Raw genomic sequence first — 21,063 nt, 5'->3', positions numbered from 1 at the left:
CTTCTGAATCTTGGTAGCGGATATACAGGCAATGCTTGGTAGCTGATATACAGGCAATGCTTAAGACAAAAAGCAAAAAAAAAAAGAAAGATGAGATGCGTTCCTTTTTAGGCTAAATAAAGCTTGTACACCTTATGTATAATAACATGTACACCTCTAATACTGAGGGTAAAATAGTAAAGCACACAGAAAAAATAATAATTATGTATACATACATGCAGTGCAGGGGCGTCGTTACGCGGGGGCTTCGGTGGCCAATATATATATAAATTATTTTTTTTTGAATTATATATCTATAACCTCAACCCTAAAACCGAAATAAAGTAACAAAAAACGGGGGGAAAAGTACCCAAATTCGCCGAAATCCACGCGGGGGGACACATGCACGCGCGCTGCGCGCATGTGTCCGTTGCCTGGGGGGCTAAGCCCCCAACCTTGTGTGTGTGTGTGTGTGTGTGTGTGTGTGTGTGTGTGTGTGTGTGTGTGTGTGTGTGTGTGTGTGTGTGTGTGTGTGTGTGTGTGTGTGTGTGTGTGTGTGTGTGTGTGTGTGTGTGTGTGTGTGTGTGTGTGTGTGTGTGTGTGTGTGTGTGTGTGTGTGTGTGTGTGTGTGTGTGTGTGTGTGTGTGTGTGTGTGTGTGTGTGTGTGTGTGTGTGTGCTCAAAGATGCCAAAGTGCGTTTGGGGTGTATGAGAGGTTGACTGAGGGTGCTTGTTTTATGAACTCTGCGTACGCAGACGGGCGTCGTGGTTGTTGCGGAGCAAATGTCAACGCACCTGTGATGACGTTTGCGGTGATCAGAGGAAGTTTTTATATATTCAGTCCTGCACTCATTTCTGGCCCCTTGCCCGGACAGAATGTCACCCGTGTGAAGCTCATGAAAAAGTGGAGATATTTTACTAAACACACGTTTTCTGCCAAAACTTTCAAATGGATATGAAACTAGAGGACAATTTCTGACTTCAAGTCTTAGGCATTAATTATTGGGTGAGTACATATGCTGCGCAGAGCACTTTTATGCCGCCGAGATCAGTCTGCTAACCAGGCGCGGATAGGACCGATCTACGGCTGTGTATTTTGAATACATGAAATGTGTAAGATCACAGACATTCTAGTCTAGGGCTAGTGCAGTATACAGTATGCATGTATTATGCAAATGAATTGTATTGCTCTAATGTCTATGTAGGAATGTGTTCATGTGGCTACATTGCTTTCTTTGTTAAGTTTTTTTGGTTTGTTTCTGGTCAGCTGACCTGTTGGACTTTAAGCTGTGTTCAGGTGTGTTCAATCATGCGCAACCTTGATTAGACCATAAACGACAAAGGCTTGCACACTGACAAATTAACAATGAGGCTCTTTGGATGCAAAAATAGTCTTTTACATACAAAAGTGACATGGTGAAATAAAGTGACAGAGTGGACATTTCGGTCCTCAGACCAACATCAACACTGATGCACTATTCAGGTTGCATTCAGTGAATGCTTATTTGAAGTAAACAATGGTAGAGGCTGATCGAAGACACACGGTGCCATCAATCAGTCCATTACACTGTTGAGGCCCAAGGGCCTGCAGGAAAATGAACACCATGTATACATTTATACAGCAAACAAACATGGAATCAATCCTTTTTGTTGTTTATATGGTCTTTCATGCTGGCCTCTCGCACCTGTCTTCAGCCCTAGTAAGCCTTGAGTTTAGAGCACAAACTTCCCTACCTCTTTCACCCTTGATTAGATCCATTTATGACGTAACTGCCTATTATCTCATTATGCACTGATGATGGTCCCTATAAGGACTAAAATGTTTGCTTCTGTATTCTGTTCAGCCCTGGAGGCATAAACGAAGAATTTAATTTGCAATCCAGACCTGTAGTCTGATCTCCTTATTTCTGCATGCAAGTCCCCTCTTTGCTTTTTTGTGAATTAGTGAAAACGGAGTGAAAACAAAGGTTACCAAATATGCTAAACCTTTTCTAATCACTGAGATGTGAGTAGCCATGGGACAGCCAGTGGCTTGCCCCGGGTGAGAGCGGCCTATTTCGCCTGTCTTTTATTTATTTTTTACCCTGGATCATGTCTATGAAGAGGTTGAGAATTAGATTTAACATAACATTGTGGTCCCCCTCTCACACTCATTGGATAAGAGACATCTTGTATTGTCTAAAACTGGAAAAGATAAGATTCTCATTAAATGGCTCCTCCAGTAAGTTTGGGAAGGTATGGGGTCCATTCTTTCAATTTGTCCGGTATTTGAATCCATCTCTGATCGGGGATACGGATACGTGAGGTCTGGTGGATCATTGATATGATGGGTTTGCTGTGGCGGGGGTGTTGTGCTGTATAGTGGATTTTAGACGTGACATTGATATGTATTGTTTGACTGATGTGTCTGTTCTAGTTTTGTTTTTGTCTTGTTCGGTCTGTTTGCTTTATATAATTTGTATATGTATATATTTTTATATAATTTTTTATTTTATTTTATTTTTGTACCTGTCCTTTATGTCTTGGGGTGATAATTCAATGTGATTATTGAACTTTTGTATTTTATTGGTTGCACTAAGGAGCTTTTTTACACACCTGATCATTTGCATTTAATGCTGAATCCTGCTGTGAAAAACCCAATAAACAAAGTAAAAAAATAAAAAAAAACATAACATTGTGGTTATAATCTAATTGACAATCTTTGGTTTCAATAAATTTTTAGTACAGTAGATTAAACGTTAGCGCCACTATATCTGTGTAATGTTTAATAGAATAGAATGTGTTTACTTTAATTTAACATTTAAGAAAATTAGCTTATTCTCTAGCGAGCCTATAGTTTCTTCACCAGGAGGATTCATCCAAACAATGTGTATTAATTATCATGCTTGATTCCTTCTCACATTGTCCAGTGTATTCCTCTACTTTTTATTTTGTTCATTCCATCAATTCTTGATTTATTGTTTTATTGAGGTTATTTACATGTATAAAATCTGAGTTCAGGACTCACATTTGTCTCATTGGTGTCTGATTTAGACATGTTTTTTGTGAGAATGTACTGTAAATGTGACCCATTTTTATAAGATGATTCATGCAAAACCACCATGGATTAATGAAATATGCAGTGTGTATAATAGCCACTTCACTGAAATGCACATCGCCAGACTTTCCATGGTATATTAAGCATATACATTCTATGCTAGTAATTCCATTGTTACTACTCAGGGAGCCTTGTGGCATGACGTGTCACATGCTACAGCAAGAATACCATACACATCCAGACGTGCTTTTCATTTCATCAATTCTTATCATTGCAGTTCAATGGATAGCATAATGGCATCCCTTCCATGTAAAGTTCAGGGGGTTCCATTCAAACTCGGGCCAAACACTAAACATCTGTGCTCAGAACGGACAGTTGGGTGGGCACACAAACACTACTCGAGTTGTAAGGGATGTGTGGGTAAAAGAAAGCACCTTAAACATTTTATCATAAAGGATTTACAGGCTATATCCTACAGTATTCGCATATTTATTTGCATTAAACAACCAAAAAATCTAATACTTGTAAGCTCTTTACATTAGTCCCATAAGTCAGATGGGGCCTAGGTGGGGACTTGCACTGTAGGCTGGCCTGGCTGGGGCCACATATTTGAGAGTGAACCTATATTAAATATATATTCAATAAAGTAAAGTAAGCTTTAAGTAAGTACATTGTCAACGGGCCTCATGGCTCCTGGTCACTGTCCCCATTGGCCCGGTCCATAATCTGTCCATGTACAATATTGTAGGGTAAATCAAATGCCCTATGCAGTGGTGAGGGCAGAGTACTGTAGACCTTGAAATACTTCTGAACTGTTTGTGTATCTGTGGCAAGTCTGTGAATAGCAGGTAAATGATGACTGTGACAATAAAGTCCCTAGTATGTATTCTGTTGAAATGTCATAATTTGTGACCTGATAACAAGGAGCTATATTGTGCATCTAAATCAATACTGTGGTGGGCCACCATCAATCTATTCTACACACAACACTTTGGTAGGTGCAATGATTCCCTGACCCACTACTAGACCTTTTCCATTCACTGGACTGGTCCTGAGCAGCCATGGCGCCTATTTCTCTGCAGACAGTAGGTGGCGGTGTGTACCATCTTTTATTAAACACAGCTAGAAGAAGAGCCGAGCCTGGAGGAAAGGAAACAGTCAGTTGGAGCTACATAGCTCAATGCTACCTGCTGCCTCGGTGAAGTAAATAATGGCAGCGAGCACCAGAATGCTTCTGCAGGCCGGCCGGCCGTGGCTGCTTCGGTACAGGAGTGTCGCCGTGGCCAACGCCAGACCTTACTATGCAGACAGTGTGGCCAGACTGGGCTCTCAGCCTGACACCCAGTCCTCAGAGTACCAGGTGGGTTTTTAAGTCTGACTGCAGCTAATGTTTAGTTAGCTCTCAAATGTACTCGTTCTGCCTGCAGCTGAAGAGTTCTTTTATAGGATGCGTTTTACGTAACGTCACATTACAGTATGTTACCTACCCCAGAAAGAGACTACTGTACGTTCTCTAGTAATGACTTGTCTACCAGGCTCTGTTCAACAGAGAACCCAGCGAGCTTTCTAATGGAGGTCAAAACCTTGAGCTGCCTGGCTCTCTGCATGGTCAAGGTCTATAGCATCATAGCCTTGGATCAAGACTTATCATGGATGTATATTTGATCGAGTATGACTTTTACTTTCGTACCTGTGATATGCAAATATCAAAATTGATCAAATACATCTATGACAGTCTTAATCCAATGCTAATGGCTTCATATGCGCGTGTAACCAAGTTAGTGCAACAATAACAATGTTGGCAACAGAATAGTTCTACTGTCATTTGTATAAAATTACTCGTATACTCTTAAACCAGAAAGTTAACTGTGAGGTTCCACTGAAGTGGGTGTATGGAGCTGTTATGTTATGACGGTGTTCTTTAGCGCAGTACAGCCTTTACATTTAAAGAGCTACTGTACACACTAAATGAAAGAGCTACTGTTGTAGTTCCAAGAGAGAAGAAAAGTCCAGGAGTCATGTTTACACTTCTTCACTGACAGTGTGGTGTAACTCCCAGTAATTTCGCTAGATGGCACTACAGTCATGGAGCTTTTCTCTTGATTTGCTTTGGGAGAGATTTGCCACACCATTTTTTTTTCTTTTAGCAAATTCCCAATACAGTTCATTAGATCCCACAAATGTTGAAGAAGTTTAAACGTCTGTGTGTGTGTGTGTGTGTACTGTATACCACAGGAACTTATGTTATAGCCTTGGGTCAGAGAGTGACCCTATTCCCTACTTTTGAAGAAAAGAAAGAAAAGCATCTCAATATAAAAAGGATCTATTACAATACATACTGTTTTGGCAAGTTTTCCCACCCTCCATCAATAATGGTCTAATTTATCTATACAGAAGTATATCCAAACATTGATTTGAAAGTTCCCTCTTATGTCAGTTTTAACAAAATACTAAAACTTTAGGCAGTCTTCACTCCGTTATTTATTTATTGTTGATAGTAATAATACCCAATGATTTAAAAAAAGGTAATCATCATAATGTAGGCTTCTCTCAAAGCAGTAATTTTGTGTCAGATTGTGAGACACTGATGCACTCAGTTTGATACAGAATGGCATAAATCAGCTAGTAACAGTAAGTTACTAACTAATTGAGATCACGATTCTCACACGATTCTCACACAATTCTCTTGTAAATATAAAAATATTAAGCAAAGCAATTTTTTTTAATTGAAAAATAAATTGCCATAATTTAAAATCGAGATTGCATAGGTGTCTGAATCGAGATCACGATCTTTTTTCGATTAATTGTGCAGCACTACCCACAACCTTGGTAGATTGAAGCTCTGTGGTACTTGAAGTGGTCAATGAAGTAGATTGAACTATTGGCATAGATGTTTTCAGATAAATATACTGTCATTGTTTATTGAGGAGAACTGTCAAAGGTCGTTGTTGAGAAATAACCCCCGACAGGATGATTAAAGTTGAATGGTTACATAATAAATACATAAATAAATTGTCCCTAAAGTAACAAAACAAAGTATTTCCTTGCTTACAGTAATAATACAATATAAGTAACACTGTTACAAAGGATATGACATCTAGCATGAGATCACCACCTAATCTGGCACAACGCCAGCGTGACGTCACAGCATGACGTCATATCTTTATGTATACATACTGAACCTTGACATGAAGGCATATATATATAGAAGTAGTTAGAACCAGAGAAATAGCCAAGTAAGATTATCGTCGTATATCACAGAGTAGCCCTGCCAGCGCCTGGCAGGGCTGCTCATAGACAATTCCACTGCCCTGCGAGGGCTCTAAATGTAGTAACAATAAACAAAACCACTTCGCTAATCATCGAAATAAAGGTTGTTTTGTGTTGTTGAAAGTCTATTCTCAGAGTTGAGAAGCCTCTCAGCACCCCACCTTCTCTGTAAAATACACCTTTTGGGCAGAAAAAATAATATGTCCGAGACGGAAATTATTTTATTTCCTCCACTCCATAAATTACCATTGACCAGATCTGTAGAGGGCACAGTGGAGTAAATAAAATAATTTCCATCTTGCGGACATATTATAACGCCTGGCAGGGCGTTAGAGAGAACTCACTAACGCTCTGGACCAGGGCTAATCACAGAGAAGCTCATCAGAGCATCAGGATACTGAAACTCATTATAGTTAATTATTCTCTGCAGCTAGAGGACAACATCCTACTATTATTCATGGAATCTTATTATTCTATCATTCTGAATATTCTGCATGATAATGCATCTGACATTGAGGATTTAACTGATTCATTACAAACACAATTTAGGTGATCTCGCTATTCTTCCAATTGAGAAATGTAGATCATGTGATTGGGTAGGACCACTATTTGTTGAAAAAAGGTATTGCATGCAATTCATATGGAAATAACTCGCCTTCCCAAGCACGCTCTCCCGTATAGCTCAACAGTAAAACTGTTGGTGCTCACGCGGGGACCTGGCTTTGATTCCTGGGTAGGACATGAAAGTTATGGATTGCAGCTTTAACATAACGCCAAAAGTGTTTACTGTGACTGGTTCACAGCAAACCGAAAAATTATTTAATGCATTCCTTTTCCAGGAAAACTATGAGCGAATGCAAGTTCTGGTTGATGAACTGAAAAGCCGAACAGAGAAGGTTAAATTGGGTGAGTATTGACTGACGAAGAAAGTGTAAAATCTCTCTTGCATTTAGTATTCAGTATAGTAGGCAGTAGCCTAATAGTTAAAGAACTGATTCCAAGTCCAGTATGTTGCTAGTTCAAATTCATTGATTAGCTAAAGTAAGTCAATGAAACAGGACCTCCCAATATCAAAAGCACACCTAACACCCAGCTATCCCATTGGAACTCCTTTGTGATCCCTTCCTGTACTGTGCTGTTTACTGTGCGGTTATTATAATGAACTAAAACTAAAACATAATAATGAAAACTAGAACTGACAAAACATTTTAATCTGCTTGTTCATTGCAATAAACAAGAATGTGTTAAAATGAAGAAAACCCCTGTCAGATAGCACATACTGTGATGTGTGAAGATAGCCTTTTATTTATTTTTATTACTACAGGTGGTGGAGAAAAAGCCAGGAAACTTCATACCTCTCGTGGAAAGCTCTTGCCGAGAGAGCGCGTTGACAGACTTCTGGATCCAGGGTACAGTACTATAATCCACATCCTTACTTTATTATTATAAACAAATATGATGCTTTCTTTTTTTCACTGGAGCAAGAGTATAAATGTGGTGGCAAACAGTAGTTTGATGTCATTTATTTCACCATTGTTCTTGCCAGTTTGAAAAGGACTTAGATTGATACAGTACTAAATTTAAAGTGATTGACTAAATGGAAGAGCTATTGCCAAAAGAAAAACACCTCCAGTGGTCACTTTCTAGTGGTGTAATTCCCAGTAAGTGTCACTTGATGGCAGAGCTTTAGTTCCCTTGATTGATGTCAGCTTTGGGAGAGACTCACAATATATAGACTTATACTGTAACTACTACTTGGGGTAATGCAAGTCGGGCACAATGCCTTCTCTTATAAAAATGTATAAATGCTGAATATTGTGCTGGTATTGTGTATACTGGCAACTGGCTCGCCATTACCATTTTCTTTCATAGATTTGATCCTGGCACTCTTTCCAATGTTCAAATGTTCAAAATCTTTGGCTGAAAAGTATACTTTTAGTTCACACGGTAATTTGACTATTATTATGCTGCAATTTCTTTTTTTCCAGGACCCCTTTTTTGGAATTCTCCCAATTTGCAGCATACGAGTTGTATGGAAAAGAGGAAGTACCAGCAGGGGGTATAATTACTGGAATCGGGCGAGTTTCAGGGTGAGTAGTATTATGGTAATTTTTCATTTATTTCATCCACCCTCAAAGAAGTGAAAGTAATGACCTGACTTGGATAGCGAGTTCCAGAATGAACTTTTTCAGTTTGACAAATTCACATGCCACGTTGTTTATAAAATTGGACTGGTTTATTGTAGGTTGTTGTTGCACTTGAACCAATGAAAGTTTACGAGTTGATAGGATGGATGTGAAACCCACTCTGAAGCAAGGTGAAAGTGCCGAGGTACCCCAGCAGTCTTTTTAAGAATTGCTATCTTGATGACATCATCCTGGAGATCTGAAACTTTGCTCTGATGAAAAACAACAAGCCTGATCATATGTATATGATGATGTATATGTACTGTATATGTATGTATTTGATATATAACCATGCCGAGCAGGCAAAGTTGCTCCTGACTGGAGTGGAGACGGAGTGTGCCAAGGGTGGTTTATTAAGGATCCCCATTAGTCTACACCATAGTGGATCTTGGGCTAAATGCCAAGAAAGCTGAGGTTATCTATCACCTGCAACATCTTCCCGAATCATCCACCTCTATAATATATATATATCTATATAATTTAAGCACTTTCAGTGCTGAAAGAATCAATTGTCCAATACCTGGGCTCATGGGCCAACTCGTCAGAGCAAGTGTGCGTGTGTATGATAGATAGATTGGGTCATCTATTGACTTTATCTCCTCATTTTATTTTGGTTTCTTGTTTTTTCCAGGCTATTTTTTTGAAGCAACATCATTGCTTCATGTGCAACCAGTCTCTTAAGTTTTACATCACCATCTACCCTTCTCTTACAGGGTAGAATGCGTCATTGTCGCAAATGATGCCACCGTTAAAGGGGGAACATACTATCCAGTTACAGTGAAGAAACACCTTCGTGCACAAGAAATAGCAAAAGAAAACCACATGCCATGCATATACTTGGGTAAGTTACTCATATTCTGGACAAATCGTTAATACCTGACTGAAATGGTGCGATGACATTCATAGATGTTTTGCTGTTTATCTTCAAAGACCAGCCTAGTTTCCTAGCAGAGAGATCAAAAAGATCTTCTTAGAATGGTAATGGATGGATGAATGACTGAGCTTTTAATTACAGTTTGATCAGCCATCCTGTTTGACCTCTCTGCCCAGCTCCTCTTGTTTAGATTTTGGACATAAAATGTCAAAGAAAAACATAAAAGAGATGATGAGTCATGAATGTTACATAGAAACAACTCCAGGAACCTGGGTAGAGATTTTCTCACTGCCATGGTTAGTGCCGTCTCCTCCGGCAAATATTAAGTTGTTCCAAAATCCAAGGGCGTCTGGTGGTTCCAGCATTTTGTTCTCTAGTATCAACCTTTGAACGATCAAAAATGCCCTGCCCAAGGGTATCAGCACTTCAGCAGCACTTTGGCAGTTTGAAATGCCAAAAATACAGGTTGGGACCAGGTGTACTGTAATTTGACAGGTTTTCAAAATGTTCCTCCTGACTCCTTTAGTGGATTCCGGTGGGGCAAACTTACCCAGACAGGCAGATGTGTTTCCAGACAGAGAACATTTTGGAAGGATTTTCTACAACCAGGCAAGACTCTCATCAGAGGGGATACCACAGGTAAAATGGAAAATCAGCTTCATGTATTTTTGGCACACTAACAATGTTAGGGGTGAATGTGACCAGAATTAATGAACCCACACAGTAAAATCCTCAGCATTCATTTAATTAGAGAGTGTACAGATGTAACCAAAAGGACTCGTAAGGGTCCATTTGGTTACATTTATATATTCTGCGAGTTACAAATGGATAAATGAACAGTGACTGTTCTACTGGCTCGACCATCTACTGTCAACAGGACGTTTTTATTGTTTGAAGCTCAATGAAAACCTCTCTATCCCCTGCAATTGCTTTCTCTTTGTCTTCACTGCTTTAGATAGCAGTTGTGATGGGATCCTGTACTGCTGGAGGGGCGTACGTTCCTGCCATGTCAGATGAGAGCATCATCGTGAGGAAACAAGGGACTATTTTCCTCGGAGGACCACCCTTGGTAGGATTCATATAAATGACAAAGAGTGCTATGGTTGGTGGAATCCTGTCTCCAGGTAGTTGAGTATTATTTATTGTTTGCGACAGGTCAAAGCTGCAACTGGTGAGGAGGTGTCTGCCGAGGACCTGGGTGGTGCAGATCTTCACTGCAAGTACGCAATAATACTGTAGCCTTCATCCCATCTCATGTCAGTTTGACTTCGTCTTCATTCACACAAACAGTGGTTGGACTAAGAGTTGGACATCTGAAAGATGTCCAACTATACTGGGCTATACTTACTAGAAGAAGACTAATGCTGCGTTCAAACTAGCAGTGACAAAGCAACATCCTCTCAGGGCGGTGCACCGAAAATTCTGTGGCAATCCAACCAGTAGTTTTGAGCGAGGTTTTTGGGTACAAAGTGTTGGGACAGGCAGACAACACTGCCATGATCATTAAAGCCTGACACTCGTGAGACTAAAAATGAGTTCATACTGTACAGCTCCTGCTGTGAACAAAGTCAAGCACTATAATTTTATGTCTTTAGTGTAACACATTTATTCTTGCGTCATGTAGCCATTTAATCAGAAATGGATGTGTTATTTTGCAGGAAGTCTGGTGTGACAGACCACTATGCTTTAGATGATAACCATGCCCTCCATTTGGCAAGAAAAGCAGTGCGAAACCTGAACTACAGGAAGAATATTGAGGCAAGTCTAACGATACAGCTAAAAGTGTTTTATTTGCTTTCTATTGCACATCAAGTTATGCACAGTAACACTGACAACTTAATGTTGACACATACAAGGTCACTGCTCCAGACATATTGCTCAAAACAAATAAAATGGCTGATAGCAGCTCCATCTGACTTCACTACTGAAAAATGTCATTGCACACTTTAGAATGTCATTGCACTTTTTGATAAGATGGTTATATTGGAAAACAGAAATGCATTGTGTGTTATTATACCATCTATTATTCTTATTGTAGCAGGAAGCTGATCATTATTTATGGATATGATTAATGAATGGTGAAACTGTACCGATTGACCTACTGAGTTTCACTTAATTACAGTACTTTGGCAAATGGCACCAGCATTGGCAGGGTAGTTTGAGCTAGTGAACATTGTTGGGAAATGTCCTTCAGTTCCTCGATCCAACTTTTCTTGAATTGGTATTTGTGCTGTATACTGTATTCCAGGTTACCACAGAACCTACAGAACCTCCTCTCTATCCGTCAGATGAGCTCTATGGCATAGTTGGAGATAACTTGAAACGCAACTTCGATTGCAGAGAGGTACTGTATTGACCAATGTTTTTTTAATAGATCGTTTTGCAAGACAGCAAATGAGTAAAGGGAGAAAAGTCTGTGTGTCTGTGTGCACAAAACTATGTCTCCTGTTTTGTTTTATTTGTCATGTGTAGTCTTTTGGTTATTTGTTTGCAGGTCATTGCCAGAATTGTGGACGGCAGTAAATTTGACGAGTTCAAGGCTTTTTACGGCGATACACTGGTCACAGGTGTGTGAAATAATGCTTTACTTGTAGAGCATGGTTTGTTTGTCTGTATGTAAGCATTATTTTTGTATGTCTGTCCCCTCAAAAGCACACCAATAGCAGCAACAGGACCACCTCTGGCCATAAACAAATCCCGCATGAACAGTCTGAACCATCAGGAAATGTCTGGTGAAGTGAAAGAAACTCATGAAGTATGAAAGTTGGTTCATAGTTGATAACCTATGCATGTAAAAACTTACATTGTTCTTCTTCTGAAGCAGTTTTGTGCCCACAAGCAGCCAGTTTGTTAATGCATGGACAGTGTTATCCTTAGTTTTCTTGTATAGTGCAGTTTCTCCACTGAATACCTCATTGTGATTTTTGTCGGGCAGGGCCAGAGATATTGTTTTAGCACACATGTTTGTCTGTCTGTGTGTGTCCATGGCTAATCTCACAAACTACTGAACAATCAGCAACACATTTCTTATGACCAATAGTAGGCCAAGGAACTCAATCCCTGAAAATCTGTCAAATTGGCCTCATCACTACCCTATAAGAGCCCACATTACCTTTTGTCCAATAACTCTTGAACCGTAGGTCGCAGACTCAAAATGTATTTTCCCCTGGATTCCTTGGTTCATGACGCAATTCCCCATATAGACAATGTCCATTTCTGCCCAACTAGACTTTTCACCTTTTAAAAATGTCTTCAAAACACCATTCATTAACGAGTCATTAACGATCTCAGCATCCCTTATCATAGCCTTTCCCCACCATTGTCCTGTGCTGTTCCATATCACGTGCACAACGCCAAAACAATGTCATCACATGCGCCACACAGATGAGATTTGTGCTCTACAGCTCTAGCCCAGCTTGTTTTGCAAACTTCACAAACCGTAACGGTAATATCAATATGTGAAGATTTGACAGGGAGGCCACTCTGTTATTCGAGTCTATAGGTCCCCCCCCCCCCCCGGGACCTATACTTGTCCTGCTCCTTTTTTCCTCTCTTTACTGAAAATATCAGATCTACAACAGCTTGTAGATGTGTTATTTTCGCTGAATGTTAACCTACACCCCTGTACCGTACTTCTGTCGAATGTTCGCCTATTATGACATGCCCAGAATAGGGACGCTAGGGTTCATGTGGTTAACACCTTTGGACATCTACTATATGTGTGTTTGTGTGTTCAGGTTTTTCAAGAATATTCGGTTACCCTGTTGGAATCATTGGCAACAATGGAGTGTTGTTTTCAGAGTCTGCAAAAAAGGTAAAGCATCAAAGTACCCTTTGTATCTGCAGGTAGCTGAAACAGTCCTTTGTAGAATACTATATGCCCCTGCTATTGTTTTCGAAAATGGTTATTTTCTCAGATGTAGTCGTTATTTTGTGGAGAGAGCTGGGTGGATGGGGAGCTGATGTCTAGACATGGTGCTTTCAGAAATGTCTTCATAGAAAGACTGCAGGCCCCCGTGACCAATGTTATAACTAAAACTAAACTAAAAAGTCAAGCTGGTGTGGGAAAAAAAACTATAAAAGAAAACTAACTGAATGTACAGTACTTACAAAGTAAACTACATAAAGCAACATAAATGTACACAGACAATTGTAGTTGTGTAGTTTTAGTCAATTTGGTCAAAATTTGGCAACACAAAAAATATGAGCAGGCATTGGTGTTTATTGAGACTTGTGGTGTCTAGCTACATGACACTGAGTCTTCACAAGATGTCGAGGTCATGAAAGGGTTTAATGTTTGACTATTGAAGAAGCTGCTGTCTTTTGACTGACTAGTTTGTGTTATTTAATTTTTGATTCATGAAGGCATATTCAGTCATCAGTCTGTTCTCACTGTACTGTAAGTAAGTAGCCTTGGGAACCAATGGTTCCCGTGCCATGTGGCCCATCTCTGTACTATAAGGACTTTATTTTGGAGATTTCTTTAAGCCTTTGCCCATAATTTTTAAATATAATATTATTATGATGCAAGGTTAGTTAGTTAGTACTATTTAGTACTATTAAATGGCCACCGACATTACACCTCAGGTACTTAAGACACTGAAGTGCAAATACTCAATCAATGTAATCAACAGAAGTCATTACATTGCCTGTTTTTCTAAACACAGACCAGTCATCACCAGAGAAAAGCCTAGCATTTTATCCAACCACCAAATTATTGGAATCTTAACATCCCACAAGATATTATATATCAGATAAAACTATTATGATCCCATTAGAGAGCAAGATAGAATTTTTTTTCAACATGTGGCATTTACAAACTTGCAAACAATACGGTGATGTATCAAGCGGCGACAAATGTTTGCACCTATTGCTTATATTTGGCAAAGTGATGCATTCAATCCTATTAACTATAGGGGGCCTTTCCAGGTAGCTGTCAGAATAATGAATACACACACCTGAGTAATTGAGTGCTACAAAGTATATCGAAAGTAGATCATCTACTGTGCACAGACAATTGTGCTTGTTTCTTAAGGACTAAGGCTTCTGTTATGGGTTGGGTGCATTTTCTTGGCATGGTTTAAGACCACTCATCCCTTTAAGAGGGCCCTTTAAGGTAAATACTGTACCAATCAATACAAAGCCATTCTGAGTAATCACCTCGTTCTATATACTGATGGGAGTGTTTCTTTTAGAGGATAAATGCCCCCCCCCCCTCCCCCATATTCACTTAGCACACATGGTTTGTTAAACATGACAAAGATGTTATTTATGTTGTGACTGTTTTACACTCAACTCACAGCCTATAGCCCATATACAGTATATTCCCAAATAATGAATCCCCTCAGGGGTGAATGGTACAGAGTAGACCGAAGACCCTACATTTACGCAGTTAAAGGACGACTCTAGACTTTACACATCTTCATATAAATGGTCCTCACTAATGCCCATTATAATATGGTACCATTTTTGTCTACTCATTCTGTGTCTCAGAGGAGGGCTGTGGACAGTACAGAAACCCGCCTACCAGTGACATCACCGTTGGGCGTTTTTTTTTTTTCGAACAAGATTTCCAATTCATTTATTTGTATTAATGTGAGTACAGTAGCATCTATTATAGCATGTTAACTGTCCAGGAATAGAAAGCCTGCAGTTTCTATTGACTTGTATTCCCTATCGATGATGTCAGTGGTAGGCGGGTTTCTGAACTGTCCACAGCTCTCTGCCGAGACACAGACCAAGTAGACAAAAATGGTACCATATTATTATGAGCATTAGTGAGGACAAATTATATGAAGATGGGTTGAAAATGGGTGAAGTCATCCTTTAACTCATTCAATGCCACTTGACGTATAAGACGTCCGTTTTAACTTAAAGGAGGAGTTCACCCAAAAAAATATTTATTTTCTATCAATTGCACACCCCATGAAGCCTTGAATACATGGATTTATTTTGTTTTTTGTCGCATTCCTAAGCCAATAATTTGATTCCCGGGTGTATTTCCGGTAGGAGACACAAATAATCTACTTTGTGTCTCCTACCGGATACATTAGCCGGTAGGAGACAGGAATCAAATTATTAGCTTAGGAATGCGACAAAAACACAAATAAATCCATGGATTCAAGGCTTCATGGGGTGTGCAATTGATAGAAAATAAGTCATTTTTTGGGTGAACTACTCCTTTAAGCCCTGAGTGCCACTGGATGTCTAAGACGTCCAAAAAAAACCTAGTTCAGAACCCAAGATATCATGATTTGAAAATATTCTGCTCCATTCACTCGTTGTTTAACTTCTTACTGAAAAAGGCTGTATCTCGGCTCCTAAGCACTTTTTTTTTTTACAATTAATTTTGGCTCTGGCACTCAGAGCCAAACTTCCATAAATAAGCCGGGCACTGAATGAGTTAAGTGTCGTTGCATTATGTGGACGCGTGACTCGCCTATGACTTGCATTATCCACTTAAACCCTATATAATTTACTTCATTGACCGTAGTCCTAAACGGGTCTATACTTTTCCTCCCTCCTCTTTGCCCTCTACACAAAATATCTTCGCCGGAAATGACAGATTTACCAGCTCACAACGTTGTGAACTTGTAGACGTGCTATTTCTGTCAAATATTCACCCCAGAATAGGAACACTATGGTTTTTAACTAAGAATCTTACCAGCAGTCTGGCATGTTCAACCCATTCACTACGACTCACTCACTTGACATTACTGCTGACTACAGTAGGTAGGTGTAGTCTGCTGACTAAGTGCAGCTTTATATGAGAAGTCTGTTATCGAATGCAATTCAAACATGACTTCTTAACGGCGCAGTGATGTTTAGCCAACATTGACTCAAATATATTAAGGTAAGTTTGATACGTTTAAGAGAGAGAGAACATTTGTAAATATGGCCATTAACAGGGAAATGTCCCATGATTATGATATAATGTATGGCCAAACATGTGAATAGTCAATGACATGTATTGACACCAATATGGTGCTTTAATATTCAATACGCTGTTCTCGTGTTTCAGAGAAAATGATCTAAGTACATTACATCTCTATATTTTAAGTTAGTGACCGTTTTTTTCCCCCCCATGTGGGCAATATCATATTAAGTTATAATTCTTTTGCAGGCTACACATTTCATTGAGCTGTGTTGTCAACGAAACATTCCACTGATCTTTCTCCAAAATATAACCGGTAAGTTGGGCCGGGAAGAAATGTAATACTAATATTGTAGTAATATAACTTGAGTTTTTGTCAATTGTCTCAATATCACTTTTGCACTAACGTGGCTGCCTCCCACTCTGTATATAATGGGGAGATTCAGGCAACATCGAGGATATTATTCATAATTCAAGAAGTTACAGAAGGGTGAAAACACCATATCAATATTTAAGCATTTTCGAGGACTTGAAGCACCCCACACAAATATTGTAATTCATATGGGTTTTTACTTAATGAATGCAAAGAGACAATCCCCTTCAGAACTCAATTTACATGATATTAATATTCTTAATGTCATTATATTTGCAGAGCAAAATAATATGATTTGCAATTCTCCAGCTTCCTAGTTTTTCCCTTAACTTTTTGCTTCACATAGAAAGTTTGTCTTAATATAATCATGATGTGCATAAAATGAAACGCATGACAGTGTACTGTGCCTACGTACCACCATGAAATGCGTGCATATGCATTTACAGGCCTCTAAAATATCACGTTATATTTATTATATTGTGTGCCGGTGTCACACACCGAAAATAGCAGATCTACAAGCTCGCAACGTGCCGCGCTGTGACACGCTGTGAGCTTGTAGATCGGCTATTTTCAGTGTGCAACGCCGGCGCCCAACTAAAGTATAAATCACCCTTTAGGATTCATGGTGGGCCGGGAGTATGAAGCTGGAGGAATTGCTAAGGATGGAGCCAAGATGGTCACTGCAGTTGCCTGTGCCAACGTACCTAAGTTTACTGTGATCATTGGAGGGTCATACGGCGCCGGAAACTATGGCATGTGTGGCAGAGCCTACAGGTAAAAATGCAATTGTATAAAAATGTACTTAATTGTTAATCGTTGATCAATTACTTTTTTATTAGCCACTAATAACATAGTTGTAGTTGTCCTCTTGTTGTAAATGCTTATTGTTCAGCTTCTCCTGTCTCCTTCTCAGCCCCAGATTCCTGTATATGTGGCCGAATTCCAGAATCTCTGTGATGGGCGGTGAACAGGCAGCCACTGTCCTCGCCACCGTCACTAAGGATAAGAGAATACGCGAGGGAAAAGAGGTGCATTTAATACAAGTTTTTCCTGTTATTTTCTTGTTCACAGTTAACCACATAAACCCTATGAACTTTGTTGACTGGGGTGCCCAAGGAGGAGGGGACATTGTCCCCTCTTTTTTTCCAGCCATGTCAAATCTTCGTCAAAAATTGCTGATCTGCAAGCTCACTGTTATGTATTGTTGTTGTGTTGTCATGCGTTTTGTTGAAGAGGACCGCAATGGAAATAAGCCCTCGGGCTTTGTCTTTTCGTCCTCGATGATGCATTGACTGAATGTCGGAAAGTGCTTTTGTGCTCTATTTTTATGTCGCCAAATAAAATCAATCGATCAATCGCAACGCGTCACCAAGAGACGCAGTGTCATACCCCTACTTTGTGGCAAAATAGAGTTGATTTGTGTGTTGCAAACCCACGTGCCATAATTGGCTTCCTTGAGCACAGTTGACTCATACTGCTGACGCCAACTGAGCATCCAAGTCAAGAGCTAGCTTGTACCTGTTAGTTCAAGAGCACAAGAGGCCTAGTCCCTGCAAGCTTGCATTACAGCCCTTCAGTTGTCATTTCACAGCACATTAGCATGTGGCTGACTGTGAGCCAAACTCATCAACATAATACTGTTTGGCAACCTTGGCAATGTTCTTCTTTATCAATTTATTCCCAGTTCACAGCAGAGCAAGAGGCTGCCATGAAAGCTCCAATAGTGCAACGCTTTGAGGAGGAAGGCAGCCCATACTACTCGAGTGCCAGGTAGGTTTGGTCATCATCACATACAGTTATGACCACTTGAAAATAATGAATTGTATTTCAGGCAGCTGGACACTAAAATATGGTATCATCAAACTGCCATGATGCAATTAGTCATATAACGTACGCACTGAGTGAGGCATAACATGGCATTTAATAAGGTAATCTTTCCTCATTTACAGACTTTGGGATGATGGCATCATTGATCCTGCAGATACGCGGCTGGTTTTGGGACTGAGCATCAGCGCCGCTCTAAATGCACCAACGAAGAGGACGCGCTTTGGAGTGTTCAGGATGTAACGCTCCAGTTGGTTTATATAAAAGGCCAGAGGCGTTTTTCCGTTTCAACAGTTTTGCTTTTTTGACCTAAAGTAGTCCTAGCGGGGTGAGATTGTCTAGACTAGTAAATACGGTTTGAAGATGAAACAAGAAAAAGCACAGGCAGTGGCAGTTGTACATCCTCGGATTTAGTGTCTAATGTGGTCATGGGACATTTGAACTTTTATCTTGTGCCTTATGTGTTTTCATTGTAAATGCAATACTTTCCACCTTTCTAACCCTTTGTTTTGAGAATCGTTACTTTTTCCTAACGCTTGTGTACTGTAAGTGGTTAACAATATTAAAATTTGGGTAATTGGAAACTTAAGAAAATATGTTTGAATGGGACTATTACTGTTAAGAGATAGTGGATAAATGAATGACTTTGTATAGAGGAAATGCTTTACTGATACAGTATACTATATACTAAACAAATCACAAGGGGGGGCTATTTAGCTATAATTTTCTGTCTATGGGCGATGGGTGATATTTCAGTAAGATAATTGAAACATTTCAGTTTATTCCCATAAATAAACCCCTGAAGAAAATGTATAAGAAATAATACTGTAGACAGACTTCTGAAGTTATGTGTTCAGTGCATTTAACTAAATAACCCCACTTCAAATGTATTTGTTTCCATCACACTGGTGAGCTTATTGTTGTGGTCCTCAAGATACGATTAACTTGATTTGAACTCTGACACACACCAAAAAACCCTTCAGCTCACCATCAGTTAACTACATGAGCCCTATTTTATACTTAAAGGTTTCATGACGTTCAGTTTTACCACACATTAAAAGTCTTTGTCATGGTCCTTCAAACGTGTATAGAAAGTTTTAACAAAAAATTCCACTCCATTGATCCATGGCAGGTGTTTTTCTCTCACATTTCTAAAGCCTTTTCAACTGCAATGAAAAAAGAAATCTTTGCCTGCGGGTGTCGCTGGTGAGGGATTTTGCCTGTCAATTATCGCCTCTGCTCCCCCCCCCCCCCCCCCAAAGGATAGGGGAGGGGAGGGGCGAGGAGGAGAGTGGGTGGGATTAATCGGCTGTGACCTCACTGCCGAAGGGCCAAGCTCAGATTACTTTTCAGCCTAATTATTCAGAAAACCCCAGACCACAGAAAATCCACTGAATGTTCAAAGTTCAGATTTTTGGGGTGTAATTGAGAAAAAAACATAAAAAATAAAAAAAAATGAATGTCATAGAACCTTTAAAATGGCAAAAAATAGGTGATTCTTCAAAATCACAACGTGGCACAACATGAGCTTTTATGTCAGTTAAAATGACGCATCTAAAATTATGGACACCCGTTTGAAAGTGGTTAAATTGATGAGCTCTCATATAGATGCTTCCTGTACCTGATGTACCAAAAGGGCCCTGAGCACAGTATTGTTGTTCACATGTTCATTTAGCAGATATATAAAATCTGATGTATAGCAGTTATATAAGAAGCAGATACAAATGTATCAAATAGCCAACACAAAAATCTAAAATGACACTGATGCTTTCCCAGTTTTAATTGGTTAACGTGTGTACCTATTCCCCATAGTTCAACACCCCTACTCACGGCACCCTGATCAACCTGTAGGATAGAACCTTGCATCTTATTCTTTTCTTACAATTTTGGAGTTAAGCATTCAGCAGACACTTTTCCAGAGCGAGCAACTTACAAATGCAAGATCAGAATAAATGGCATAAACCCTAGTCAAGAAATTGGAGCAAAGAAAAACTACAAAGTCACTAGGATACCAGGTAAATTGAGCAAACCTAGCATCTGTCTAAACAGCATAAATAACATTATTAGCATTTGCCATTTGTAGTCTGCAGTCCTCACTGCGTTTGGGAGGTCATTCCACAGCTTGGAAGCCAGGAGTCTAGGATGCTTGGAGCGATGGCCAAGGTGTCGTATGGAAGCCTTGGACAGATGTCCTCTGTTAGCTGATCTAAGGAAGTCCTGAAGGTAAGGGGGATGCCATGCCCTTGATTGCCTTGTACCTGTAGGTCATCACCAGTGTTTTGAATTGCATGTGGGCAGAAACCAGATGGGTCATCCCTATGTTCCCCGGATTCTATGTTTCCCGCTTACATTAGGGTTATCGTATAAGGGACCAGGTTCCTGGTAGGGTTAGGGGTTTGAATAGTGGTCACCAGGGTGTTCTCAGTGGCAATGGAAAGATCTGCAGGGTACAGGACTTTACAGGTAAGAGAAGCTTGGTTTGTGTTGAGCTTGAGGTGGTGGGAAGATATCCTCTGTGAGATGTCAGTTAGGCAATAGGCATGCAGTGATATGTGCTGCTCTTCAACCTGTGTGGCAGAGGCAGGTCAGGCCAACCTTCATCAAAGTAGGTGAGAAAAGCATCAGCACGAGGGGTGGGGGAACCGGT

At 39.8% G+C, this 21,063-nt stretch overlaps 1 protein-coding gene across 1 annotated transcript; it reads left to right on the top strand.

Annotated features, from left to right (window-relative positions):
- The first annotated feature begins 4,169 nt into the window (after window positions 1–4,169).
- Window positions 4,170–19,141, top strand: mccc2 (methylcrotonyl-CoA carboxylase subunit 2). The gene is made up of 17 exons (XM_080433171.1): window positions 4,170–4,375; window positions 7,125–7,191; window positions 7,610–7,694; window positions 8,274–8,375; window positions 9,185–9,312; window positions 9,872–9,984; window positions 10,301–10,414; window positions 10,501–10,565; window positions 11,004–11,103; window positions 11,594–11,689; window positions 11,840–11,912; window positions 13,083–13,159; window positions 16,469–16,535; window positions 17,210–17,366; window positions 17,506–17,620; window positions 18,277–18,362; window positions 18,542–19,141. The coding sequence occupies exons 1-17, from the start codon at window positions 4,226–4,228 to the stop codon at window positions 18,657–18,659; spliced, it is 1,713 nt and encodes a 570-aa protein (XP_080289297.1). The 5' UTR covers window positions 4,170–4,225; the 3' UTR covers window positions 18,660–19,141.
- The last annotated feature ends 1,922 nt before the right edge of the window (window positions 19,142–21,063 follow it).

This window comes from Gymnoscopelus braueri (assembly GCF_963280865.1).
Source record: "Gymnoscopelus braueri genome assembly, chromosome: 7".
Classification (NCBI taxonomy): Eukaryota; Metazoa; Chordata; class Actinopteri; order Myctophiformes; family Myctophidae; genus Gymnoscopelus; species Gymnoscopelus braueri.
This window is presented reverse-complemented; position numbering and strand designations above follow the sequence as displayed.

What these genes read in the sequence shown, in the direction of transcription:
- mccc2 (XM_080433171.1), top strand. Translation starts at nt 4,226, where the DNA reads ATGGCAGCGAGCACCAGAATGCTTCTGCAGGCCGGCCGGCCGTGGCTG. An exon ending in CATCAGAGGGGATACCACAG is followed by an intron (nt 9,985 to 10,300) that starts GTAAAATGGAAA and finishes TCACTGCTTTAG; the next exon opens with ATAGCAGTTGTGATGGGATC. An exon ending in CGGCGATACACTGGTCACAG is followed by an intron (nt 11,913 to 13,082) that starts GTGTGTGAAATA and finishes TTGTGTGTTCAG; the next exon opens with GTTTTTCAAGAATATTCGGT.